The sequence below is a fragment of the Erinaceus europaeus genome, chromosome 1 (genome assembly GCF_950295315.1).
Source record: "Erinaceus europaeus chromosome 1, mEriEur2.1, whole genome shotgun sequence".
NCBI classification, from domain to species: domain Eukaryota; kingdom Metazoa; phylum Chordata; class Mammalia; order Eulipotyphla; family Erinaceidae; genus Erinaceus; species Erinaceus europaeus.
In genome coordinates, this window is record NC_080162.1 from 76,059,018 (window position 1) to 76,086,453 (window position 27,436).

Here is a 27,436-nt window from a genome sequence, read left to right on the forward strand (position 1 = left end):
TTGTACCAAAGTAAAAGACTCTGGGTTGGGTGGGTGGGGAGAATACAGGTTCAAGAAGAATGACAGAGGAACTAGTGGGGGTTGTATTGTTATATGGGAAACTGGGGAATGTTATGCATGTACAAACTATTGTATTTACTATTGAATGTAAAACATTAATTCCCCAATAAAGAAATTTTAAAAAAATTTTAAAAAGAGGGAGTTGGGCAGTAGCACAGTGGGTTAAGCGCACGTGGTACAAAGTGCAAGGACTGGCATAAGGATCCCTGTTCGAGCCCCCTCCTGCCCACCTGCAGGGGAGTTGCTTCACAGGTGGTGAAGCAGGTCTGCAGGTGCCTTTCTTTCCCCGTCTCTGTCTTCCCCTCCTCTCTCCATTTCTCTGTCCTAACAATGACAATATCAATAACAACAACAACAATAAAAAAATAAGGGCAACAAAAGAGAAATAAATAAATATTAATTTTTTTTAAAAAAAGATGGATTAAGGGGCCAGGTGATGGCCCACCTGGTTCAGCGCACAGATTATAGTGCACAAGGACACAGTTTCAAGTCCCTGGTCTCCACCTGCAGGGGGAAAGCTTCGTGAGTGGTGAAGCAGGACTGCAGGTATTTCTCTCTCTCTCTCTCTGTATCTCCCCCTCTCTTCTCAATTTCTCTCTGTCTCTATCCAATAATAAACAAATAAAAATATGAATTAGTAAAGATGGATAGATGTGGGGTCAATCAAGATAAAAAGATATTAATAGTAGATATAGTTTTGGAGGTTAAGGTAGTGAACATGTGAGCACTCACTTTACAGTTCTTTCATTTTTATTGCATGTACAAACATTTCATAATGAAACATTGGCACAAATTGCTTTGAAAGAAGCCCCAAAGAAGCTCCATCTTAGCTGCAAGCCAGAAGAGCCAGATGCCTGTCAGTCTCCTCAGGTCCTCGAGTTGTTCCTTCGAGGCAGTCATCACATCTATTTCACAGTGGGAGGCAGGAAGAAGGGAGAAGGGAGTGTGGTGAGTTGAGGCTGAGCAGGGCTGGTCCAGTGGGTCCTGCCTGCAGCCCAAGCTGTCTGGAATGGGCGGCCTGCCTAAGGGCGGAGGCCAGATGCACCTGTAGGTGTTTCCAGTCCTGCCTTCTGGGGGCCTCTCTGGGGTCTCCAGGAATGTGCCCAGACCGGGGGCTGATAAACCCCAGCTCATGTGACACCATCCGGGGATGAACGTTGTTCTGGGAATTAGACGCAAACCGCAAACCTTTGTGGTTTGGGAGCTCAGTGACTGATTTGCCGAGAAAATCTGGCTTCCGGTCTCATAATTACATGGTGTTCCCCTCTCTGGTGCAAGGCTGGTGATCTGCTGCTTATATAAGCCCGTACTGCGACTGACTCAGCCAAAAAGCAGAGGACCCGGTGAACGGGATCTCTCTAGACTGAGCTGCAGGGACCTCCTGGGGGTAAGAAGGAGCCCTTTCCCTGACCAGTGTCTGGGCTGGCAGTGGGAGAATGAGCCCTGGGACTTTATGATGAGACTGGCCAGCTGGGCCCTTCTCTGAGCCTGTCCTGCAGGCTTAGTGGGGAAGACTATCTCAGGGATCACACCACTTCAGCTCTTTGGTTGGAGAGAGAGGACTCATCTTCTGGGGGCTGCTGGTGACTGAGGGCCTTTGCTCCGTCGGAGGTGACTTACCTACTTGCCGATTCCAGAAGCCCTTCCTGGGGGCTCATGTCTTGAGTGAAGGTGATGGCCAAGCTTCAATCCCAGAACCCTCTGGCAGGGTGGTTAGAATGAGGTGAAGATGTGAGTTTTTTTTTTTTTTTTCTTTTTGCAGCTATCCTTGTGCATGGGCCATACCACCATTTTTAGGCTAGCTTCCCCATTTTTTTCTATTCTAGAGAGACACAGAGAGAGAGACACACACACACCATGGCATTACCACATTGTCCATGGCGTTCCCTTCTGTGCCCTAGTGCTCTCACACAGTGTTGGGGCTCAAACCCAGGGCCTTGTACATGGTAGGGTACACACTACCAGAGGGCTGTTTCTGGGGGCCAGAGAAAAATTCTTGCACATGTCAGTACTTCATATTCTAGTGGAGATGGTATATAGCAGTGCCTAGTACAAATGCCTCTGATACTATCTTCAGAGTATATGGGAGTAAGAAAAAACTCAGAGGTTTTGTGAACTTCCAGAGAAGTGTCAGGTGTGTGTGGTGGGGTGGTGGAGAGGAAGAGGGCGCGTAAATGAGGTGGGGCTGAAACCCAGCGTTTTCAGCATGGTCCGATGGAAGTTGTGTCAGGCACTGTTTCTCAGAGGCTGGTGACTAGGTGGACTGGGCAGATGGAGTGAGAGATGCAGGGTGAAGGCATGCAGGCTGCAAGACATAGTCTCCCTATATGCTGATAGAGCATCCTGAATGCATGCTTCACCCTGCCAAGCTCATAACACTTCACATCCACGTCTTAAGACCTGAAATACAGCCCACAGACAATACCAGAAGCTGCTGTCTGTTACCCAGTGTGCACTGGATGCAGCGTGCTAGTGACCAGGGAGCAGAGGTTCAAAGAAGGTCCTCTTGCTTAAGGATCAGAACCCAGGTCACGTTGATCCAGAGCTTTCCATCTTAGCACATGGTGTTATACTGTCTCCACTGAAGATTGGTGTGGGGCAGGGGGTTTCCTGGTTTCCTGAACCAGAGATGGATGATGGATAGATGAGAAGAAAGGTAAATGAAGGCTGGCTGGTTGGCTGGGCCTGTGGATGAACAGACAGGTAGATAGTGGAGCGATATCCCCAGAGCCTGTGTGCTGCTGGTTTGCTGTTTTGGATGCCTTCCCTTCACTCCCCAATTTCCCCTCTTTCTTTTTGGAACTTGATGTTAGAAGATAACCAAACATCAGCTTCTAGAAAACTTTGGTTAATGGTGTGTATCTCCAGATGCATTTCAGTTTGAAATGATTCAGGAAATGGTACCAGAAACTCTGCCTCCCACCCCATGGTGTGATCTAAGGTCCATGCTCCCTGTCTCTGGGCCTTAGTGCCCTGCTGTGATTCCTGGATCTCTTTCCCTCTCTCTCTCTCTCTCTCTCTCTCTCTGTGTGTGTCTGTCTCATGCCTTTCATTGGCCAGGCTGGTGCAGCCACAGATACCTGATGTCTTGTGTCCTCACAGAGAAGCAGTGCCAGGATGTGGACAGAGTGGATTGTAGCTGCTCTGTTAGTGGCAGCTGTATGTGGCATGCACGGAGAGACGAACACGGTCCTCAGAGTCACCAAAGACGTGCTGAGCAATGGTGAGTGAAGGTCTGCTGGGTGTGGGGCCATGTGGCGGCTGGGAAGGTGGGGTTTAGCTGACTCTGACCCTCTTCCTTACTGGAAGAGTCCATGGCAGCTGAATGTGTGGATGCTTTTCTACTTGGTTTCCCCTTTTCGTTTTGGCTACTGTTGCATGAACACCTACTAAGTGCTAGAACCGTGTTGGGGGGTGTTATACTTGAAGCGGTAGAGAGAAGAGACTAGGAGTCAGCTTGGAGGAGCTGTGTGGTGGTGCACCTGATTGAGTCCATGTATTACTATATGGAGCAACCCATGTTCAAGGCCCTGGCCCCTACCTGTAGGGGGGAAGGTTCACGAGCTGTGAAGTAGTGCTGCAGGTCTCCCTCTCTATTTATCTTCCCCATCTCTGTCTTATTAAATAAAAATAAATAAATAAAAACCAGGAAAAAAATGGCCACTGGAAGTTGTGGATTCATTGTACAGACATTGAACCATAAACCTAGTTAAAAAAAAAAAAAGTCAGCTTGGGCCTTGGTCTCAGTCTTCCTGGGGTTCAGTCCTGACATGTGACCCTAAGTCCATGACAAATTCTCTGGATCTCAGTTTCCTTATCTTCAAAATGGGTATAATAATGGTTCCCATCTTAGAACACTGATCTGAGCATCACATGAGATCATCTTTTGAAATCTTAGCACAGTAAAATGTCCTAAAAAAATTTGAACTATGATTACCCCTGTCTCTGATTCTTGGGACCTGACAAATGTGGATACACCCTATCTCCATTCCTGACCAGAACTGCCATGAAAATGAAGATTGAGATCATTTTCCGAGGACCAAAGACCTCGGTTTCTTCATCCATCAAACAGGGGCAATAATTCTGACCTTGGCTTTCTGCACAGAAGCAGTTGTGATAATGTGTGAGGAAGTGGGTTTTCAAACTGTAAGGTGGAGAGCAGCTGGAAGGGAGGTTGAGGAAGAAAACACATCTAACTGCATCTAGAACAATCATTTTAGTGTCAGCAGCCCCCAGTCAGCAGCCAGTGAGCTCCCCAGGAGATCTAGGCCATGGGTCTGGAGGAGTCTTACCGTCTGACCTTTGCCTCTTACAAACAGGGAAATGGGGCCTGGGGAGCAGAGCAGTGCCCTGGGGTGGTGCCTGGGGCTGGGGTGGAAACTGTTCCTGAGCTGCTGACTGACGTCTTGGTTCTCTGCAGCCATTTCCGGCACCCTGCAGCAGAGCGATGCCCTCCGCTCGGCCCTGAGAGAGGTGCCCGTGGGTAAAGCTGGTGGTGATGGTGGTGGGCCTCTCCTGGGTGGTCTGCTTGGTGGAGGTGGAGGTGGAGGTGGAGGAGGTGGTGGTCTTCTGGGGGGCCTGCTTGGTGGTGGGGGTGGAGGGGGTGATGACCTGCTCGGTGGGGTTGGTGGTGGCTTACTGGGTGGCGGCAGCAGTGGGGGGACGTGGGGTGGTGGGAGCAGTGGTGGGGGGCTGCTGGGCGGTAGTGGAGGTGGACTCTTGGGTGGTGGGAGCAGTGGTGGGGGGCTGCTGGGCGGTAGTGGAGGTGGACTCTTGGGTGGTGGGAGCAGTGGTGGAGGGCTGCTGGGTGGTGGAAGCCATGGCGGGGGGCTGCTGGGTGGTGGAAGCCATGGCGGGGGGCTGCTGGGTGGTGGTGGTGGGGGAGGGCTGCTGGGTGGTGGAAGCCATGGCGGGGGGCTGCTGGGTGGTGATGGTGGTGGTGGTGGTGGCCTCCTGGGTGGTGGCCTTCTGGGTGGCGGCCGACATCGATACGACGACTACAGACGTGCTGAATTGCCCCGAGGTGTCGGTGGAGTCCGCTACAATGACTTCCACATCCGAGACCCCCCCCCAAAGTATACCAACGGCTACCAGCTGGGTGGCAATTACAAGTACGGTCACATCCAGACCAACGAAAACACGGCTCAGCTGGGCGGCAAGTACCGCTATGGCGAGATCCTGGAGTCCGATGGCAGCGTCAGGGACCTCCGCAGTGGCAGTGACGTGGACACCTATGGTGGGAGCAGGGGCCATGGACGATACCGCTCAGCGGAAGGCTCTGGCGTCGTGGGCAGGCTGCACCGGCGGGACCTGCGGCAGCAGCTGCGGCCCGGAGAGCTCCCCCCCGGGGTGGCCACAGGGGCACTGGGCCCCGGCGGCCTGCTGGGCACAGGTGGCATTCTGGCCAACGAAGGCGTCTTGTCAGGCCAAGGGGGCCTGCTTGGTGGAGGCGGTCTCCTCGGTGACGGAGGACTTCTTGGAGGAGGGGGAGTCCTGGGTGTTCTCGGCGAGGGCGGCATCCTCAGCACCGTGCAGGGCATCACAGGGTAAGGTGGGGCCTGGCTCCCCCATCATGCTCCCTAAGGATCCTACAAACAGGGCTGACTTGCCCTGAGCTGTAGTGTGGGAGGAGGGACACTCTGCAGAGCCCCGTTCACCCTGGGGCTTGATTCTGGGTGCTGGGGGTTACCCCCACTTGTAGGATTTAAGGTCTTGTCACTAAACACTTCTCCCAAGCTTAACCTCTTCAGCTAGGTTGTTGGCAAAGTCATGACACATTTTAACAGGAAAACAGAAGAACATGTCATGATTTTTTCCACAGCCCAATATTTGTGTGTGTGACTTTGGGTCATTCTTTGCTTTGCTCTGAGCCTTGGGTTCCCTTATAGAATGGTCATAATGAAACAGTTTACACAGAAAAAGTCCAAGAGTTTAAAATCCTATATACCCATCATCATTTCAACCATGCTTTACCGTCTTCCTCCTCATAGTCAGTATTCAACTGAATATGTACAACCCTTGCTGTGTGTTGGCATCAAGCAAGAAAAAAGTGAGCTCTCGCTGGCTAAGATAACTCATGTTTTACTTGGTCATTGAGCTTGCAGGCTGGAGCGATGATTAAGTAGATGGAGAGTGCCAAGCTATTCCCACAGCAGAGAGACGTGCAGGGAGAAATGGGGAGCCTGGGAAAGGCTTCTTGGAGGAAGGGGACCTTGAGCTGAAATCTGAAGAATGCCTCAGGGGGGACCAGCCAGAGGGGCAGGGGACAAGCTGAGGGAATATCTTCTACAGAAGAAAAAATCGGAAGGAAAGAGATGCCAACTGTAGGTTTCTTTCTCTCTCTCTCTCTCTTTTCTTTTTAGTTTTTTAAAAATAATTATTTATTTTCCTTTTTGTTGCCCTTGTTTTACTGTTGTAGCTATTATTGTTGTTATTGATGTCATCATTGTTCTATAGGACAGAGAGAAATGGAGAGAGGAGGGGAAGACAGAGATGGGGAAGGAAAGACAGACACCTGCAGACCTGCTTCACCGCCTGTGAAGCGACTCCCCTGCAGGTGGGGAGCCGGGGGCTTGAACCGGGATCCTTACACCGGTCCTTGTGCTTTGCGCCACGTGCACTTAACCCGCTGCGCTACAGCCCGACTCTCAACTGTAGGTTTCTAGGCAGCAGGAGTGTGGGCTGTGGCGTTTTCTGTGCCTGGACTTCTCTGTGCTGCTGGAGGCTGGGCTTTCAACCTCAGGTCTCTGTGAAGCAGAGGCACTGGTAGGGCAGTAGGAGGGGTGTCCGGAGGGTGGACAGGCGGCTGCCCTCTCACCTCACCCCTCTATGCAGGTTGCGCATCGTGGAGCTGACACTCCCCCGCGTGTCGGTGCGGCTTTTGCCAGGCGTGGGTGTGTATCTGAGTCTCTACACCCGTGTGGCCATCAATGGAAAGAGGTGCATGCCCTTGCCAGAGCCCTGCTCCCCATGTCCTGCGGGGGAGATCTGGGGTAGGCTGTGCCCCCTCTGCACCCCAGCCTCTGTCCTCCCTTTGAGGACAGAGAAGACCTTATGTGGCCCTGATGTGTGTAGGGCCTCCCCTGATCTTCCCGGGGTCCCCGTGGGCAGTGAAGGCAGCCTGTGTAGTGGGTCCAGGACACTGAAGGCAGGTTAACAGTTTAGGCTCCAATCCTGACTTTATTTATTTTTAGTGAGCTGAGACCCTGCCCATGGGTGATTTCACTGCTCAAGGGCTGCTTTTCCAGAGAGCTAAATGGGGACACAGAGAGACACCACAGCACCGTAGCACTTCCATACAGTGCTTACTGGGAGTCAACCCTGGGCTGCATGCACAGCACTGTAGGCTTCCTACCAGGCAAGCTGTGCCTCCATCTCCCTGACTCTTTTCAATCTGTGGCCAGGGCCAGCCTCCTGGCGTTGCTGAACCTTTTCTGAGAGGTAGTGGCTACAAGCAGGAGAGGGTCCACAGCCACCTCCCTGAATGGTGTTTGTCCTTAGTCCCCATTGGGCAAGGCCACATCTACATAGACAGGTGCTGGTGCGCTTTCACCTTGGGAAGCAGACCTGCCCACAGCCTGCATCCACTGGCCTCTGGACTCAGTCAAGGAAGCACTCACAGGCTGAGGGGAGAGGGTTTTCTCTTAAGATGCCTGCTGGGTCTTGAGCTGGGGGCAAGCAGGCAGCTGGGATGGCAGAAGGAGAGGTGTCAGGTGGCCTGGGTGAGGAGTTGCTGCCTGAGCTGGGATGTGACTGTCCCTGCCACATGCCCTTTCCAGTCTTATTGGCTTCCTGGACATCGCGGTGGAGGTAAACATCACAGCCAAGGTCCGGCTCACCATGGACCGCACGGGCTACCCTAGGCTAGTCATTGAGCGGTGTGACACCCTCCTGGGGGGCATCAAGGTCAAGCTGCTTCGTGGGTGAGTGCCTGAGGGCAGTGGCCTGTGGGGGGGTGGGGCAGAGCGGGACTGGCCTACCTGTGGCTCAGATCACAGAGAAGGGAGCAGCTTGGACTCAACCTCAGCACCAGTTTCTCACGGTGTGACCTTCATTTCATTTCTTTTTCTTATTAGTGACTTAATAATGATCGACAAGATTGTGGGATACGAGGGATACAATTCCATACAATTCCCGCCACCCGAATTCCATACACCCTCCTCTCCACTGGAAGGGTCCCTAGTCTTTTTTTTTTTCATTTTCTTCTTTTATGATATGTATTTCTCCTCCTCCTCTTCCTGCTCCTCCTCCTCCTTCTTTTTCTTCTTCTCCTTCTTTTATAAAATGGAAATGTTGACAAGACCATAGGGTAAGAGGGGTACAACTCCACACAATTCCCACCCCCAGATCTCCATATCCCATCCCCTCCCCTGATAGCTTCCCTATTCTTTATCCCTTGGGAATTTGGACCCAAGATCATTATGGGTTGCAGAAGGTGGAAGGTCTGGCTTCTGTAACTGCTTCTCTGCTTATAGTCTTTATCCCCTCTATTTGACTTCCCTGTATGACTTCATTTCTTATCGCTGTGTGACAGTCCATTTAAAAAGGGACTGAGATGCATAGTAGGCCCAGGAAGAATGCTCTCACTAGGGCTTGATCTCCAGAAACTCTTTGCTTTGTCTGGTGGACTCAGCATTTGCTGGCTACAGCCGAGGATAGGAGGCACCCACAGGGCAGCGTTCAGTGGAGGAAGCAATATTTGTGTGAGAGATACAGACAGACCAGAAGACAGTCCTCCACTGTGGTTCAGGTGGTGCTAGGAATTGAACTCGGGGCCTCATGCATGTGAAGGGTCTGCTCTATCACTGCACCACACCCCTGCTCACAGAACTGACTTTTTAGAGGTCAAGTTGTCAGTGATGCTTTTAGGTCAGGAACATCATGTTTCCCTTCCTCTCCTCACTATTTCAGGTCTCTGAGAAGCAAATTCTTGGATTATAAGCCTGTTCTGTCCATCTGTGTATCTTCTCCTCCCCCAGCTGTTCCTCATCTTTAACTAACTGCTCGAGGAAGTTGGCTCAGAGCTGGATGACACTCTTAGAATTTACTCTAGGTCTCTTTTCTGGGCCTTGTTTTCCTTGTCAGGAGCATGGATCGCCTCTCCCAGTCTTTATTTATTAACTTATTTTTTCACCAATATCTGGGCCACATGAACACACTTTACCCACCAGTGTTTCTCCTTCCCTCCCTTCCACAAACATTGCTGAGCTAACTGTGTACTGGAGACCGTGTCAGACTCCGATAAAGTGATCCATTCATTTTCTCTGTCGGGAGCTCACATGAACCTGTAGCAAACAGCCAGGGGGCATATGAGCAAGAGGGAATGGCTTCTTTGGGGGGGGGGTGTTTAAAAGCTGTATCTCTCTGTTTTCACTTGATCTTTAATAAGGACTTACTTTATAAGACTGTTCTTACCTCAGGTGTACAAATTTACATCTCCACATGAGGGAACAATTTGTGTAATTGAGTATCTCAGCCTGGGCCTGGCCAGTTGTAAGCTGGAAAAACTTTTTTTTTCTTTTTTTATGAAATAAGTGAATGAAAGCATGAATGGGTGGATGGATGGATGAGTGACTGGACAAATGAATGAATAAATTAACGAGGAAGCATATTACCCAGGTAACTTGCCCAATCATATCTGGGGTGAATGTGCCCTGTCCTTCTAGCATGAAGACCAGTTTTCCAGGACACTCAGGGGTTCTCACCTGGCAGACAGCCTGAGGTGGACCCCTAAGTGTGCACACAGGGTGACACCTTCCTTTCTTCTCTCTCTTCAGGCTTCTCCCCAACCTCGTGGACAACTTAGTGAACAGAGTCTTGGCCAATGTCCTCCCTGACTTGGTAAGAGCCTCCTCCAGGATGGGGAGCGGGGAACAGACTTTCCCCAGACCAAGGGGCTGCAACATTCTCTTGGGAGTATGGACAGGACTCCAAGGGACACAGAGGAGCAGATTCAGAATGGAGCTTGAGTCACCATGTCTGGGCTTGAACCTCTGCTCAGTCATTGCCACGCTGGGTGACTTGACACATCACCACCCCAAGTCTCAGCTTTCCCACCTGTAAAGTGGGGGTTCTCAATGAGCCCTGCTTTCCCCTCTGGGCTGTGGGGAGGACAGTGTCTGATAGGGGTGAGTGGCCAGGAAGCTCAGGCTGTCTCCTCCCCTGGACTCCATGTTGTCTCTTCCCGCAGCTCTGTCCCATTGTGGATGTGGTGCTGGGACTTGTCAACGACCAGCTGGGTCTCGTGGACTGTAAGTCCCTCCTGCCTTTCTCTACTATGAGGGGGGCTACCCCACCTCTTTTGTCCCCAGATATCCAACCAAGCTGCAGAGGAAAAGCCTCCCCTCTGAGCCCAGGAGCTTTGCTCTAAAGTGGGAGTCCAGAGGCCAAGTCCCAGCCCAGACTCTGTAATGGCAGCCATCATCTAGGGGGACTTTTCCCAGACCCTGCATATACAGTGAGGGCGTGGCCTCTGCCCACAGAGGTGCTGTAGAACAAAGAGCAGGGAACACTGGGGGAGAGTTTAAATCCTCAGAATTGGGCTCTAACATCAGCCCTGACTCAGAAAGTCTGTGAGAGCACTTCTGAGGCAAGCTCGCCTCCCATGCCTGAGCAGTTTCTGCACTGTGTACATGCAGGGAACCCTTTCCACAAAGACCACAGGATACTGGCGGCACCAGAGTTGTACAATGCAGTTTATACAGCCCAACAGGGCATCCCTCTGTGATGGTGCTCCCATTTTTCTGGGGATTTTGGAAAGATTTAGAGATGGCTTTCACAGGCAGGTAAAATCATTTCCCTTTGGGAGGGAATAAAAGGGAAAGAGAGCCCTCAAGGGCTGTCAGGGTTATACAAGATCAGTGTCATACAAGATCAGGTCATACAAGATCAGTGTCAGCTGTCAGGGTTATACAAGATCAGTGATGCACCAAGCCATGAGGCTCTAGAACATCTTTCCTAGTGCACAGCATTTCCACAGTCTCCAAAGCTTAGCAAGATACAGGTGCTAATTGCTTCCCCCAGATCAGACAAGGAGTTACATTAAGCCCATTTTACAGAGTAGGATGCCAGGGTTCTGAAAGGTGGAGAGTCTTACCTGAGGTCACACAGGAAGCAAGAGACAGAGCTAAGATGAGAATCCAGAACTCTTGCTTTTTCTGTGAAGTCTAGAACCCCAGCCTTGTGAAGCCAGAGGCAGCAGGGGCAGGAGGATAGCATCCGGGTGGGTGAGGGGCTCTCCTCTGACCCTGCCTCTATCTGCAGCACTGATTCCTCTGGGGATACTGGGCAGTGTGCAGTACACCTTCTCCAGCCTTCCGCTTGTGACTGGAGAATTCCTGGAGCTGGACCTCAATGTGAGTGCTGGGGCTTTGGGGCATGAAGAGGTAGCAGCCCAAGTCAGGGCTTGGGGCCAGATTTCCTGGGGTTTCTGCAAAGTGCCTGAGAAGCAGCATTTGAGCAGAGAACCTTTCCTGACTGTATGAAACCCTCCTAGGAAATGTTAGGAAGCAAGATCAAGCCCACTCAGCGAATACTTCCTGTGCACCAAGCACATTCTGAGTGCTCATGCAGACTGACTCTGTCCCCACAGGTGCTCTTGTTGAGGAAAATAGGGCACAGAGAGATTAAGTCACTTATCCAGAGCCACACAGCTAGTGGGTGTGAGTAAGCCTGGGACGTGACCCCTGACAGCCTCGTTTCTGCTGTGGACATCGTCTGCCCTCCTCCATTGAAAAACAGCTCTGGCTGCTTGCAGATTTGCAGACTCCCCAGGTGGAGTCCCCCCACTATAGCCCCTTTGAAGTGTCTGGTGCCATGTCACTGAGTGTGGAGCTGAGAGGAGATGCAATGAGTTTGCTCTTGTGTGTTGGTGTGGGCTGGCTGCAGCATACTACTGAGTCTGGCCTTTGTGCGAGTGCATGTACACACACACACACACACACACACACACACACACACACACACACGCTCTCCTGGGTGTATAGGTCGAAGAGAGGAATTAGCTTTTTTAGGAGTAGGTGCATGGACACACTGAGTCTGGGAGAGAATTGATGGCCAACATACATTGCAGGCTTATGGCGACAGACCGCAGTCATAGTTAAATGTGGTCACAAGGTGGGAACTGAAAGAGGTTCCATCTGAAGCTGAGCTGGGGCTGTCTAGAAACACCAGCTCAGACCTAGTGGAATTCGAGAAGACCACCTGGAGGCAGCTTTGAGGCCTCTCCCAAGCCTTCAGCTCAGTCCCACTGGTCTTCTGGCAGCCCTCCTGTGACCCCTCTTCTCTCTGCCTCCCCAGACCCTAGTTGGAGAGGCTGGAGGGGATCTCATTGACTACCCCTTGGGGCGGCCAGCTGTGAACCCCAGGCAGAAGATGCCAGAACTGCCACCCATGGGTGACAACACCAACTCTCAGCTGGCCATCTCTGCCAACTTCCTGGGCTCAGTACTGACGCTCCTGCAGAAGCAGGGGGCACTGAACATCGACATCACAGATGGCACAGTGAGTCCTGGGCCCCCAGGGTGGGAAGGCAGGCTAGGGCCGGGAGCTTCTGATGGTCCTTCCCAACCTGCATGGCCTTGGGCAAACTGTTATAAAGGGAGCCTAAGAGGAGGTTCATACCCCTCACCTCCAGGCAAATGGACAAGTGTGGGCCATGTTAGGGTTGACTGAAGTTTTGTGTTTAGAGGAAAACTGATTCTGACAGACATGAAACAACATCAGATCATGAGGAGAGAAAGTTACATCCAGTCCAATTTTATTCCAGTCCTTTACAAAAGCATCATATATATATCACTTATATGGAAAACACAGATGGCAACTAAGAATACATGTTTGAATACACAATAAATTACCCTCTTAGGTAGGCTCTAAAATAATTTCTCCTCCATTTTTTCTTTTGAAAAATTAAAGATTTTAGAGAAATTACACAACAGTCTAGTTAATATCTAAATATCATACCCCAGACTTACTAGTTAATATTTCACCACATTTGTTTTGTAGCTATCTGCTCACCCATCTATCTGCCTACTTATCAGCCTGTCCATCCATCCATAAATCCATCCATCCATCCATCCACCCACCCACCATTCCTTCCTTCCATCTTTATCTATTTCTGTCGTCCATCCATCCGTCTATCATCTATTACCATCATCTCTTTTTAAAAACGTGACTGTTTGAATCATCACGATATTTTGCTCCATAAACTTCAGTGTGTGTCTCATAAGAACAGGATGTTCTCCCGTTGTAAATGAAGTCAGTCTTGATTCCATCCGGAAGAGAGTCTACCTGGTGCCAGTGCATTGTTAACCCCCTTGCACTTTTAAGTGTCTTATTCTCAACTTAGAACATGACTGCTGTTGTTAAAATTTCCGGGGCTCTTGCCGGGCCGGCTAGCTTCACGGTGGTGAACAGAGACGCGGAGACAACGGCTGGGCAGGGAAGCTGTATTTCTTTATTCAGGAACAACGATTCACAAACTAAGACAAACTAATCACCAAACAGAACTCTGCTGTCTCTTTGCGGCGGCGCAAGCACTCTCTCTTTTACTCTGGAACTCAGGAACCCTCTCCCTTACTCTCGAACTCAGAAACTCTCGCACTCTCGCACTCTCGAACTCCGGAACTCAGGAACTCTGTCACTGGGGAACTCAGGAACTCTCGGACTCCGGAACCCTCTCCCAGGGTCCCTTGGGGCGGGGCCAAGCAGGCCCGAAATTAACAGGACTCATCCAATTCTCTTGGAGGGGGAGGGCTAGAACAAGCCAATGTAAAGCATACGACAGACTGCAAAGACAGTTGAATCCATGCAGAAATAGTGGCACCATCTTGTTTTCATTGCCTTTAGAGTCACAGTTGCCCCCTCTTCCTGCCCAGTGCTACAGGCTTTCCAATGTCTAGTATTTGAAGTCTAGAAAAAAAAGTCAGTCTGAAGATGATATTAAAGAAATAGTAGTGCAGATGACTCAGAGGCATGGTGTAGTCACCTGTTGGTCTCCCGCCCGCGGAGCTAGCCCGGCATCTGGCACCCTGAACAGGGACCGGCAGTCACCCACTTTGTGGGCAGTGGGGTGTGAATTGGACAAGAGGACTCTGGGACTAACATGACCCTCCTTTTTCCTTGTCCTGTAGTTTGAAGAGCTGCCTCCTCTCACCACTTCCACACTGGGAGCCCTGATTCCCAAGGTATGTGAGGACTGCATGCCCTTACCTTCAGCCTCACCCTCCTTCCAATGGGAAGGGAAGCTGCTCAGCACTGGGGTGGGCTTCCCCTCCTACTCCCTGCATAGTAATGTAATAGCAAAGACCTGGAGGCCAGAAGGAGTGGGATCACAGAGGGGTGCCCATGGTGGGCCCATGGTGGGGCCACCCCAAGGTCCAATCTCCTGCTGACTTCTTCCTTGAGTGGTAATAGCTCTGAGCCTTACTTTTCTCATTTGTCAAAAAAGGATGCTGAGGGACTAAATGCCAGCACATTCATTCTCACAACCCCTCTGCGAGGCTCACTGTGAGCAGCCCCTGCCTGACTCCTGCCGGGGATGCCTGTTTGCATAGGGTCTGCATGTTTAGGCCATAGCTCTGAACTGAAGGTGTCACTCACTACAAGACCCCCACACTGTGTGTTCAGGACTTGGCTGTTGGCATCAGGAAATGCACCACCAGGCCCTTCACCCCACCTAATGCCCACCCACAGGTGTTCCAGCAATACCCTGAGTCCCGCCCACTCACCATCAGGATTCAGGTTCCCAACCCACCCACTGTGACGCTGCAGAAGGATGAGGCATTGGTGAAGGTATTTGCCACCGCTGAGGTCACTGTGTCCCAGCCCAATGATGTAGAGACTACCATCTGCCTCATCGATGTGGTAAGTGGATGGGGTATAGATGGCCCTGGGGTCTCCTGTGGGCTGCAGGCCCCACTGTGCTGACTGTGATATGGTCCAATCCAGTCTTTAGCTCTTAGAGCAGTGTGACCTCGAGTGACTTGCTCCCCGTCTCTGGGCTCAGTTTCCTCTAGCATGTGGGGAAGGCAGCAGGGAGGTAGTAAGATGTTCAGTCCCTGACCTGCTGTCAGAACCTCATATGGGCTGGCTGTTATCCTCACAGCCTGGGCACCAGGTGTGTGTCTCTAGGTGGTTAAATGAGCACCCACAATGCATTAGGCTTGCTGCGTCTCTCCTGTCAGCCTCTCTTCTGCCTACCTGCTGATGCATGTGCATGTGCCTGTCCCACTGATTCCTGGGTCATTCTCACATCTCCCTTCATCTGACCATCTCCTGCGTATCCTCCATCCTCAGGTCATGATCAGGACCTCCAGATCTTCTCCATCACCCCAATTCCTCATGTTACTATTACTAGTCATATCTGTGAATTTGTTGAGAGTTCACTTTTTATCACAAGAGCAACTTATCCTATTTTATTTTGGAGGGAAGTAAGGAAGCAAAGGAAGAATGTTTTTTTCTCTCTTCTATATCTTCTTCTATATTATTATTGTTATAATTGTCACCAGGGTTATTTCTGGGGATTAATGTCTGCATGATGAATCCATTGATACTACTGTCCCCTCTTTTTTATCTTTTTCATTTTGATAGAGACAGAGAGAAGTTGAGAGGGAAGAGGGACATAGAAAGGGGAAAAGAAAAAGAGACACTGCTTCACTGCTTGTGAAGCCCCCCTCCCCCCGCAGGTGGGGATCGGGGGTTTGAACCTGGATGTGCCACCTCCTGGTCTCTATTTACTATTATTTTTAACCAGAGCACTGCTCAACTCTGGCTTTTGGTGGAGCTAGGGATTGAACCTGAGATCTCAAAGCCTCAGGCATGAAAGTCTTTTTTGCATGACCGTTATTCTGTCTTTTCTGTCCCTGAACATTTACCACAAGGCACCTTCAGGAGAGGGCGTTGAGTAATAACTTCTGGTGGCAGGGCAGTGTGACTGGCAGTGATGCTGTCTAATCCCATATAATTGGGTCTGCTAAGGAGGTTTCACAGGCTGCAGGTCAACCTGGTCCCCTCTCCAGATAGCTCAGAGCCTTCACAAGCACCCCCATGCCATTTGTGATTTTGAGGAACTGTTTTTTGAGAAATCCTCACCCTTTACTGTGACTGACAGCAGCAGTGACAGTAGAGGTTTGCTCCCTCAGAGGGAGCAAGTCCATTAGCCACCTGGTAGGTGTTACCGGAAGCATGTGAAAGATGTCATCAACCTGACACCACCTGGTCTGCAGTGATGTTTTACTGTCTTCCTCTTTCCTGTAGGACACAGACCTCCTGGCCATGTTCTCTGTGGAGGGAGATAAGCTGATGATTGATGCCAAGCTGGACAAGTAAGGGTGTTTGCAGCCTGGGTTCCTGATGTGGCTCTGGGTTCTTCCCTACTGAGGGCAGAGCAGAATCTGGACCGTCAGGCAGAGCCATCTATGTATGGATGTCATTCAAAGACTCAGGGCCTCAGCCTCACCACCTCTCCCACCACTATCTTCCCAGCAATGTGGGCCCAGGCTCCTTCCTGGGGGATGCAGGAAGAATGAAGCACTTGCCACAAGTCAGGCTTATTTCTACCAGCTTCTCCTGAATTACCTAGTCTAGCCCTGTGTACCCAGTTTGTAGTGCAGGAAACAGAGACACAGAGAAGTTAAGCATTTTAGCCAAGAATACCCAGCTAGCAGGGGCAAAACTTGTATCTGAATGTATGATGGTGTCTGCTATAGAAAGTCTTAGTGTCTCCTCTGGTAAACAGCTAGTGCTCAATACATGGGGATCAGTGCTGTTCTTATTAATCCCTCCAGGCTCAAGAGAAGTCTTCCTGAAGGTGTAGTTATTGATGAGACTTCTGCTAGTTTCTTGAAAAATCAATGTTTTCATATAATTGCTACTTCCAAGCAGCTGTCTTCTTTCTCTGCAGGACCAACCTCAACCTTAGAACCTCAAATGTGGGCAATTTTGATGTAAGTACCCAGATCTAGGCCCAGGACAAGACCTTCTGGGCATGGCAGCCTTGTGGGAATGACTGGGGCCCAGGAGTCAGGAATTCCAAAGTGCTGGTGTCTGCAAGGCCAGGCTCCTTTCCAGATGGGGAAACCGAGGCCCACAGAGGGTGTGAGAGCAGAGCAGACTCAGGTCTACTCTTGTCTCTAGTGCTCTCCTGTATTAACTCTCAGCTCCATGGAGGCCACTTATCTCTGATCCTTCACTCCAGGGTAGGAAGGTGGGGGGCATTCCTGTCCTCCAGGACCCCTTTCTTCCACATGGGATGGGGTTTGGCTTTGTCACTGGCTTCCAGGTGGCCTTAGGTAGTACCAAATGTCTCTGAGCTTGTCCCTCACCTGTATCAATAGACTTGAGGATCGTTCTAACCACTCTTTCATTTCCACATTTTGGAATTCTGACTTTCTTAGGGCCCATGAATCTGAGTTGCTCAGGTTTTAGGGTTTAGTTCTATTTCATCTCTTTGCTCCACTTGGTTCTCCAAACTCATCTAAAGTCTCAGAATCACCTCTCTCTTATAAGTCGTCAGGAAGATGCTTTCTGCAACCTGTCTGGATGATGTTTCCACCTTCAAAGAAGAAGCCAGACCCACAATGCTGCCCATTTCGAGCTTTTCTAATCCCAACAACTGTAACTGGCCATGGGGCTGATATCAGCAGCTTCCTGTGCTGGTGGAGAAGCTATTGCCAGAGAGCAGAGATGTGCCTCCAGCTGCTGGGGGTTGGGGTGGGGGCAGGGGCTGGGGCAGAACTGGGACCAGAATTGAAATCTCTGGACTTGAAGTAGAAAGTAGAAACTAACACTTCCTCTGAAGTCAGGGAACATTTTTGGAGATATAGAGCCTGTGCAACTGTGCTAAGTTTTTCTTTTCCTTTATTAAAAGAAATCTCTTTGTTGATAAAATGTTGGTTTACAGATTTGTTGATCCACCTCTCCTCTTGAGGTGTTTTTTTTTTTGTTATTTACCTACTTGTTTTATTTTTAAGTCTTTATTTTATGTTATTTATTTGTTATCTATTTATTGGATAGAGACAGAGAAACTGAGAGGGAACTGGGAGATAGGGAGAGCTTGTGAAGCTTCTCCCACTGCTGGTGGGGATGAAGGGCTTGAACCCCAGGTCCTTGTGCACTGTAACATGTGCAGCCAATCAGGTGTGCTATTGCCTGGCCTTGAGAGAGGGAGGCCAGAACACTTTTTAGCTGCAGCTTATGGTGGTGCTGGGAATTGGACCTGGAACCTCAGAGCATCAGGTATGAAAACTCTTTGCATAGCCATTATGCTGTTTCTTCAGCTTTATTTATTTGGTTTAGATAAAGACAAAGAAAGAGAGAAGGTATGAGAGAGAGAGAGAGAGAGAGAGAGAGAGAGAGAGAGAGAGAGACTGAGACTACAGGATTGAAGCTTCCTTCTAGTTGGCAGTGGCTGAGGTTGAACCTAGATCATTCACATGCTAGAGCAGCACACTATCCAAGTGACCTGCTTTGATATCATGTTTAATTTTATTTTCTGATTTAATTTTCACAATGAACTTATGATCACCATGAGCCTTGGACCAGAGCTCCAAGGTGCCTGGAGCCAGCTAGCCCATGTGCTGTGGCGCTGTCCTGCTCAGTGGTGCTGGAGTCTCCAGGCTCTGACTATTCTGAATTCTCCCAGAGCAGCTTTTGGCTTCCTGTACAATTGTAGGATGGGTGCTTCAAGGAGCCATTGGGATCTGAGTGAGCCTCGCTCTGAATTCATTCTTTCTCCCTCTGTAGGTCGGCCTCATGGAGATGCTGGTGGGGAAGATCTTTGACCTGGCATTTATGCCTGCTATGAATGGTAAGAACCAGTGCTTCTGCCTCACTGGGGGCACATGACTTTGGGAACTGGTGGCTACTGGTTTGTTGGGTGCATTGGGTGTACAGCCATACCCCAGAGTCTCTGAGAACTTCATTCTACATTTGTTGACTTAAGCCCCTGAATGCAAATATTGCTCTGTGGTCAATCAACTTCCTTCTCTGCAGCTTCTTCTGCATTTTCTTTTTAATTTTACCAGTTGCTTTGTTTTTCTTATCATTGACATTAAACTTTTATTACATATGAGAGCTTGTTTGGAGGTTCTAGTGGGGGAGCGCAGCTACTTGTATACCCTCAACCGAAGACTGGTCCATCTCTGTTTGGGGAAAGCCGTCCTTTCTGACTAAGTACACAGCTTTGGACCTTGAGAGCTTGTTTGGAGGTTCTAGCAGGGGAGCGTAGCTATATATGCCCTCGACCAAAGACCGCCCATCTCTAATTGAGGAAGGCTGTCCTCTTCCCAAGCACGCAGCTTCAGGAGGGATGCATATGGAGTGGTGAGGGAGGAAGGGGACACCTGCCTAGCCAGCCAGATCAGCCGAATCAACCCTGGCGATCAATGGGGTGACAGATGTCGCAGCCAGGTCGCCCTCACATCCAATTACATATGAAAATGACATGTGTGTTAATCTGATAAAGTCTGGAACACCTTAAAAAAAGGAACTCTCCCAGAGGCAATTAATTTCAATGTCTAAATACATTTCTTTCTGAACTTCTTCCCTGTTTTAAAAAACAGTCCAAGAAATTTCCTGATTTATGATATGTTCTTTTTTTTTTTTTTTAGGATTTATTTACTTAATGAGGGGAGAGAGAGAAAGAGAGAGAAGGAATAGAGAACCACGGTTCCTGTTAACTGGTTGTTCTGGGGATTGAACCTACGACCTCTCAACTTCTGATTGGTACTATTGTCCTACTTCCTGGCCTTATGTGTTTATTATAAATAACACATACACATAATATAAAATTTGTCATCTTGCCAATTTTCATTTATTTGTGTATTTATTTATTTTACCATCGGGATTTTCCACAGTGCTTTATGCTTGCATGCCTCCACTGTTGCCAACAGACTCCTTAAGTGGAGCGCAAGAGATAAGAGAGGGAGGAAGAAAGGTAGAGAGAGGAGAGACACCACAGCATGCTTCACTGCTCATACAGCTTCCCCTTTGCATGATGCTCCCATCTGGTGGTGGCCAGGGGTCTTAATGCAGTTCCTCACTCGTGGTAAAGTATGCGCTTGACCGGGTGAGCTGTCTCCTGACCCCTTAACAATTTTTAGGTTTGAAGTTTAGTATCATCAAGTATTCATGTTGTTATATTCCTAGCTTACTTTTAGTCAAGTATTCATTTTGATGTATACAGGGACTGCATATTATTGTAAAAAATCAAACAAGGAGCTGGGCAGGGGAAGGGCATACCTGGTTGAACGCACATATCACCATGTGCAAGCCCTTGGTCCCCATCTGTGGGGGGGGAGGAGAAGGTTTACCAAGTGGAGAAGCTCTGGTGTAGGTGTCTCTCTCTCTCTTCCTCTCTATCTCCCCTTTCCTTTCTATCTCCCCTTATGTCTAAAGTTCTCTCTCTCTTTATTTTTAATTTAAAAAAAATTATCTTTATTTATTTATTGGGTGGAGACATCCAGAAATTGAGAAGGGAGGGGGGAGATAGAGAAGGCGAGAGACAGACAGACAGACACCAGCAGCACTGCTTCACCACTTGTGAAGCTTTACTCCTGCAGGTGGGGACTAGGGGCTTGAACCCGGGTCCTTGCACATTGTAATGTGCATTCAACTAGGTGTGCGACCACCTGGCCCTTCTCTCAATTTTTATCTGTTCTATCAATTTAAAACAAACAAACAAACAAACAAACAAACAATATTCAATCAGTAGAGAGAAAGCTATGACCACTCGCTTCCATACCCCCACGCCCAAACTAGGACATGACTGCTAGGTACCTTATCATTTAGAAGGTTTTCTTGACCAATTTTACACGTAGGATAATTTGAGTATGGTTTCTCTTCCCTCTGGTGACTTTTCACCCTTTTAAAAAAAGGTTTATTTATTTATTATTATTTTTTATTTAAGAAAGGATTAATTAACAAAACCATAGGGTAGGAGGGGTACAACTCCACACAATTCCCACCACCCAATCTCCATATCCCACCCCCTCCCCTGATAGCTTTCCCACACTCTATCCCTCTGGGAGCATGGACCCAGGGTCATTGTGGGTTGCAGAAGATAGAAGGTCTGGCTTCTGTAATTGCTTCCCCGCTGAACATGGGCATTGACTGGTCGGTCCATACTCCCAGTCTGTCTCTCTCTTTCCCTAGTAGGGTGGGTCTCTGGGGAAGCTGAGCTCCAGGACACATTGGTGGGGTCCTCAATCCAGGGAAGCCTGGTTAGCATCCTGATGGCATCTGGAACCTGGTGACTGAAAAGAGAGTTAACATACGAAGCCAAACAAATTGTTGAGCAACCATGGAACCAAAGCTTGGAACAGTGGAGAGGAAGTGTTAGGGAGGTACTCACTGCAAACTCTAGTGTACTTCTGCTTTCAGGTATATATTTTGCAGTAGTTTATGGATACGTGTGAACATATGCTCTCTCTCATAGAAACTGGTGTATATCTAGGTTTTGGGACTTTGTTAGAAAGTGAACCACCTGAGATGAAATTAGAGTATACTATGAAAGGAAAGGTCTCACCCGAGTAATGAAGCTGAAGGGTTGTCATTCCACACATGAAGTCTCTGGACACAGTCTGAAGTGAAGCATGTTGAGGTGGCAATCGTTGTGTTGGTTAGGTTGTGATCGGCGGATGCAATATTATTTGATATGGATTGGGAGAGGCATACGGGAAAGTGGGCCCTATCCAAGGGTTCCAGGACTGGGGGAAGTAGGGGCTCTATATTGGAGATGTGAGGTTCCTGCTGTCTTAGGGTTCCAAAAGACAATCGATAGTTAATGTTATCATCACATTATTTGGTAATTGGGTTAACTTTGAAAAGTCCTTTTGTTAGGGTTTGCTGTACAGTACCTAGTATCTTGTATATAGCTGTGCTATTGGATGCTTCTGATCTACTTGGTCTAGGCTTTTGAGAGAGTCCGCATATCAAATACACAGCCTATATATTAAAAAGATTCAGTTTGTGTTTTGAAAAACTTCGAGACATACAATTAATTTTCCCCCTCTCGTATTAATTAACTAGTGATTGATATGTCTACATTTTGCTAGGAGTGTACATAAACACCATTCCCACCACCAAAAGACTGTGACCCATCTCTCCCACCCACTCCCACCCCCCACTGGCCCAGGAAGCTGCATGTCTACCCCTCACCTCAGGGTTTTTACTTTGGTGCCCTACTTACAATTTGGTCAGGTCCTGCTTTTAGTTTCCCTTTCAGATCTTCTTACTCAACTTCTGTTGATGAGTGGGATCATCCCATACTCATCTTTATCTTTCTGACTTAGCTCACTTAACATAATTCCTTCTAGCTCTGTCCAAGATGGGTCAGAGAAGGTGGGTTCATTGTTCTTGATAGCTGCATAGTATTCCATTGTGTATATATACCACAGCTTTCTCAGCCACTCATCTGTTGTTGGGCACCTGGGTTGCTTCCAGGTTTTAGCTATTATGAATTGTGCTGCTATGAACATAGGAGTACACACCTCTTTTTGGTTGGGTGTTATGGAGTCCTTGGGGTATAACCCCAGGAGAGGAATTACTGAATCATATGGAAGGTCCATGTCTAGCCTTCTGAGAGTTTTCCAGACTGCTCTCCACAGAGGCTGTACCAATTTACATTCCCACCAGCAATGTAAAAGGGTTCCTCTGTCCCCACAACCTCTCCAGCATTTGTTGCTGCTGTCCTTTTTGATGTATGCCATTCTTACAGGAGTGAGGTGGTATCTTAGTGTTGTCTTAATTTGCATTTCTCTGACAATCAGTGACCTAGAGCAGTTTTTCATATGTTTGTTAGCCTGTTGGATCTCCTCTGAGGTGAATGTTTTGTTCATATCCTCTGCCCATTTTTGGATGGGGTCATTTGCTTTTTTGGTGCTAAGTTTGCTGAGCTCTTTATATATTTTGGTGATTAGTTTCTTGTCTGATGTCTGGCATGTGAAGATCTTCTCCCATTCTGTGAGGGGTCTCTTTGTTTGTTTAATAGTTTCTTTGGATGTGCAGAAACTTTTCAATTTGATGTAGTCCCATTGGTTTGTTTCTGCTTTAGTCTTCCTTGCAATTGGGTTTGATTCATCAAAGATGTCCTTGAGGTGTAGGTGGGAAACTGTTTTACCAATGTTTTCCTCTAGGTATTTGATTGTTTTTGGTCTGACATCTAGGTCTTTGATCCATTTGGAATTGATTTTTGTTTCTGGTGAGATAAAGTGGTTCAATTTCATTCTTCTGCATGTTACAACCCAGTTTTCCCAGCACCATTTATTGAAGAGAGCCTCCTTTTTCCATTTAATCCTTTGGGCCCCCTTGTCAAAGATTAGATGTCCATAGGTGTGGGGAAAAAGGTTTATTTATTTAATGAGAGAGCAGGATATGTCGAGGAGATAGGCCAGCACTAGAGCACAGGACTTGTATGCCAGAGGCTCCGGAGACCCCAGGCTCAATTTCCTGGTGCCATCACATCCCAGAGTAGAATAATGCTCTGCTCTCTCTCTCTCTCTCTCTCTCTCTCTCTCCCTCTCTTTGTCTCCCTCTCTCCCTCTTTCACTAAAATTTTAAAAACTAATAAGAAAGACAGAGACAGATTGTTGTATCACATGAAAGTAAAGGGCTTTGGGCGGGGGGAGGGGGGTTCAGGTCCTGGAGCATAATGGTGGAGGATGACTTAAGTGGGGGTTAGAATGTTATGCAGAAAACTGAAAAAAATGTTACACATGTGCTAACTACTGTTATTTACTGTCAACCGTAAACCATTACCCTCTCCCCCCCCAAAAAAGAGAAAAAGATAGACACAGAGACAGAGAACCAGAGCACCATGCCGGCACACATAGGAACATAACTCCAGCTCTCATGCATGAAAGTCTTGCACCCTACCCATTGAGCTACCTTTCTGTTGTGTTTATTGATAACTATGGTGCCGTCTGCACAGCCCCCTCATCTGGGTGACCCTACTAGTATGGGAGCCTCAGTCCCCAAGCACTCATGCTATTGGTCCCAACCTCCTTCATTTCTGCTTCTTAGAAGAGGACAAGAAGGGGCAGGCACCCAGTCTACTCACAGGGGTTCACTGAGAAAGTGCATGAAGCCAGGCAGACCCCCAGTGCTGGGAGGAGGAGAAGCAGCAGGAGGGCTGTGTCTCAGTCCCAGGAAGGCAGGAGTTCCCAAGCACCTGCTTGTTCTGTCCGCAAGCAGTGCAAGTGAGGACTAGGCTGGCAGGCTGACGTGTCTCCTGGTGTGGGCTCGGAGGGATGGCGTGGATGGAGCAGATCAGTCTTGCTGTAAGGCAGGCTGTCATTTTCAAAAGCAAGAAATGAGTCTCATAGTGGATTCCATAGACAATAAGCCTCACAAGGCACTCTGAGAAAGTTTGAGAAATACTGAATATATTTTTCTGCAGGTAGACTTACCGTGACCTTGATGCTCTAGGTGTTTATTTAATATTGAAATTCACTTAATTCAGTTCCTTCCACTTACCCTCTTCTCCTTCCCTTCCTTATTTCCTCCCTCTTTCCCTTTCCTTTTCCCCCTCCTGCTTTCCATCCCATCCTTCCTTCTTTCCTCCCCCACTGCCTTTCTTGAGCATTAATCTCCAGATCTACTCAGGCTCTGAAATTCTAAACACTAGCTATCATTTCTAAACACATGCTGTCACTCTTTGGGGTCCCCTGACACCCTTACAAGTCTCTGTTCGCCAAGCTTGTCCCCTCTCCCCACCCCCGGTGTCCAGCCCAGGTTGGCCAACACTGGGGACACAGTCCCTGCCTGCAGGAATCTCACCACCAGATAGAGACAATGACAGGTGCAGGAACAGAAAGTCAGCATTTTATGGTCTTGGTAGCAGCGGCCCCAAAGGAGTGGCAGGAGATAGTTTCTTAGTCTGAGGCCAGGAAAGCCTTCTGGAGGGAGGAAATCCAAAGGGAATCTCAGTGAGGCTGGGCAGGAAGCCGGCAGGCCTGGGGCAGCTGTGCCAGGCTGAGGAGCTGCAGCAGGGGGAGCTTCACAGGCCTGAGAAACGAGCATTGGGTCTCATGGCTGGGCAAACAGCTCACCTGGGAGTGGGTCTGCTACCAGGTCCCAGCCTCTGGTTCACTACCAGTGAGTTTTATGGTACTGGGAAGCATTTTGGTGCTGTGATCTCTTTCTGTCTGGAGAAGTTGCAGTGGGGATGACTCAGCAATGATCAAAACTAACACAAAGCAGCTAGATTTGCCAAGGCTGGAGGCTGGCACCTTCTCTTGGCTTTGGGGACTCACTCAGTCTGACCTGCTGTTTTCACAGCCATGCTGGGCTCTGGTGTTCCACTCCCAAAAATCCTCAACATCGACTTCAGCAATGCAGACATCGACGTCTTGGAGGTAATGGAGACCGAGTTCTCTTCTGCTTCCCTCTGCATGCCGAGGAACCGGGGAGGGAAGGGCAGGTGCAGAGGGCGGCCTCTTCCTGTCAGGGATGGGACTGGAGGCACCAGAAACAAAACTGAGAAGAGACTTGAAATGGTGGTTGTCACACCCAGACTTTCAGGAAGTCCTCATGGCAGATGTGATAGTCCCCATCCTACGGATGGTAACACTGAGGTTAGTCAGGAGCAGCAAAGTGCAAGTGTGAAGTACCCCACTGAAAGAACTTTTATGAAGCACCTCCCATGTGTCAGGTGGTGTACAAGGAGCTAGGGAAACAGAAGTGAACAAAAAAACATGCAATCCTGATGCCTGCAGGACTTATCCACTGTGTCCTGTTCCAACCTTTCTGAGTTTTGTTTCTAAATGACTTCGTACAAGAAGTCAGCAAGAGCCCCTGGCTCCCCACCTGTAGGGGGGTCGCTTCACAAGTGGTGAAGCAGTTCTGCAGGTGTCTGTCTTTCTCTCCCCCTCTCTGTCTCCCCCTCCTCTCCCCATTTCTCTCTGTCCTATCCAATAACAACAGCATCAATAACCACAACAATGTTAAAACAACAAAGGCAACAAAAAGGAAAATAAGTAAATATATTTTTTAAAAAGAATGCTTTAAAAAAAAGAAGAAGTCAGCAAGGTCCTGTGTTTGAGGAATGAGAGCACTGGGTTCAAATCCTATTTCTGTCAGCGTCCAGCTGGGTGACTCTGGGCCAGCGACTTAGTTTCTTCAAGCAGTGGTTTTTCTCCTCTGTCAGCTTTTATTCTGATATTTGGGCACCTGGAGTCTACATTCTTATCTTGGCTGTATTTGGCATTATTTCCCACACCATAACGTACTGTTCAGGGGGAAAAAAAACCATTCAGAGTGTTAAGCATTTTTTTTCACTAATAACACCACTGAAATGACATCCTGTTCTGGTGAGTACACAGTGCCAGAGGCACAAAATACCCACACTTTAATCCCTGGACTGTTGGCTTGGATGGCAGTGTTAAGGTGGCTGCTGTCAAGTTCTTCCATAGCAAAGTCATTACTCTTCCCTTTGTGACCAATAGATAACTCCTAATGAGGGTTTTTTTTTTTTTTTTGACACTGTGCAAATAGTCGGTTTCTTGTCATGCTTTCTGCCACTAATTCTGGTCTCTACTAATACTTCTCATCCGCACAGCTATTTGTATGGTGTCTAACTTCTTGTGCTTTCTGCTGCTCTAACTCCTTCAATGGCTATTAACTAGAATTCTACTGTCAGAAAGAAGCACCCATTCTCTTTATCAACTTGTTCAATTATTTATATAAGGTTCAAAAGTGTTTGTTCTGTGAATCATAATCTAGTCTTATTGTTGATTTTATTGTAGATGCTTTTAAAAGATGGCAACTAGATTTAAGAACACTGGGGAGAGGAGTTTGGGCTTCTCTTATTACTGGGGAAGGAAGAGATGAGGGTGCGGAGAGGGTGGCATGTTGCCCCAGGTTCCTGCTCTGGGTAAGTGACTGGCATGGCCAGGCTGGTCCTCAGGCCCTTTGGGCACTGACCACCACTACTGTTGACAATCACTGCTTCCTAGAAGCTTGACTTCCTTGTAGAAAGGCAGGTATCTATGTGAGGGTGGAGACAAGCCCGACTCCCTATAGCCAGACTTTCTTCTGTCTCCCCAGGACCTCCTGGTGCTGAGCACCTGAGTGGAAAAGGCAGAGATGCTGCTGCAGACCCGGAAGAAGCCAGATCCAGTCCTGGAGACACTCAGCTGGCACAGTCTTAAGTCCTTTTTGCCCCCACCCCAGGGTCCTTCCCAGCCTGCCAGTCCTCTTCTCAACTCCCCTCATCCCAAGAAAGGACCCAACCATCAGACCCATTGGCAACCGGCCCCATTGATGGTCCACCCCATGGCCAGACCCCAGCAGGAGAAGGAGATCTCAGGAGGACCGAAGCCTTTCGGACTGTGTGTGGTCTCCAAGCTGTGTAGTTCACACCTTTAATAAAAACACCCAC

At 48.8% G+C, this 27,436-nt stretch overlaps 1 protein-coding gene across 1 annotated transcript; it reads left to right on the forward strand.

The window, feature by feature from the left end:
* Nucleotides 1-3,177: 3,177 nt before the first annotated feature.
* Nucleotides 3,178-27,436, forward strand: BPIFB4 (BPI fold containing family B member 4). Its single transcript, XM_007522684.2, has 16 exons — nt 3,178-3,283; nt 4,481-4,543; nt 5,084-5,606; nt 6,895-6,999; nt 7,839-7,982; nt 9,837-9,900; nt 10,250-10,310; nt 11,323-11,414; nt 12,358-12,561; nt 14,190-14,243; nt 14,752-14,922; nt 16,315-16,382; nt 16,961-17,003; nt 18,802-18,865; nt 25,336-25,412; nt 27,103-27,436. Exons 1-16 carry the CDS (start codon nt 3,178-3,180, stop codon nt 27,124-27,126), a joined length of 1,863 nt encoding a protein of 620 aa, XP_007522746.1. The 3' UTR covers nt 27,127-27,436.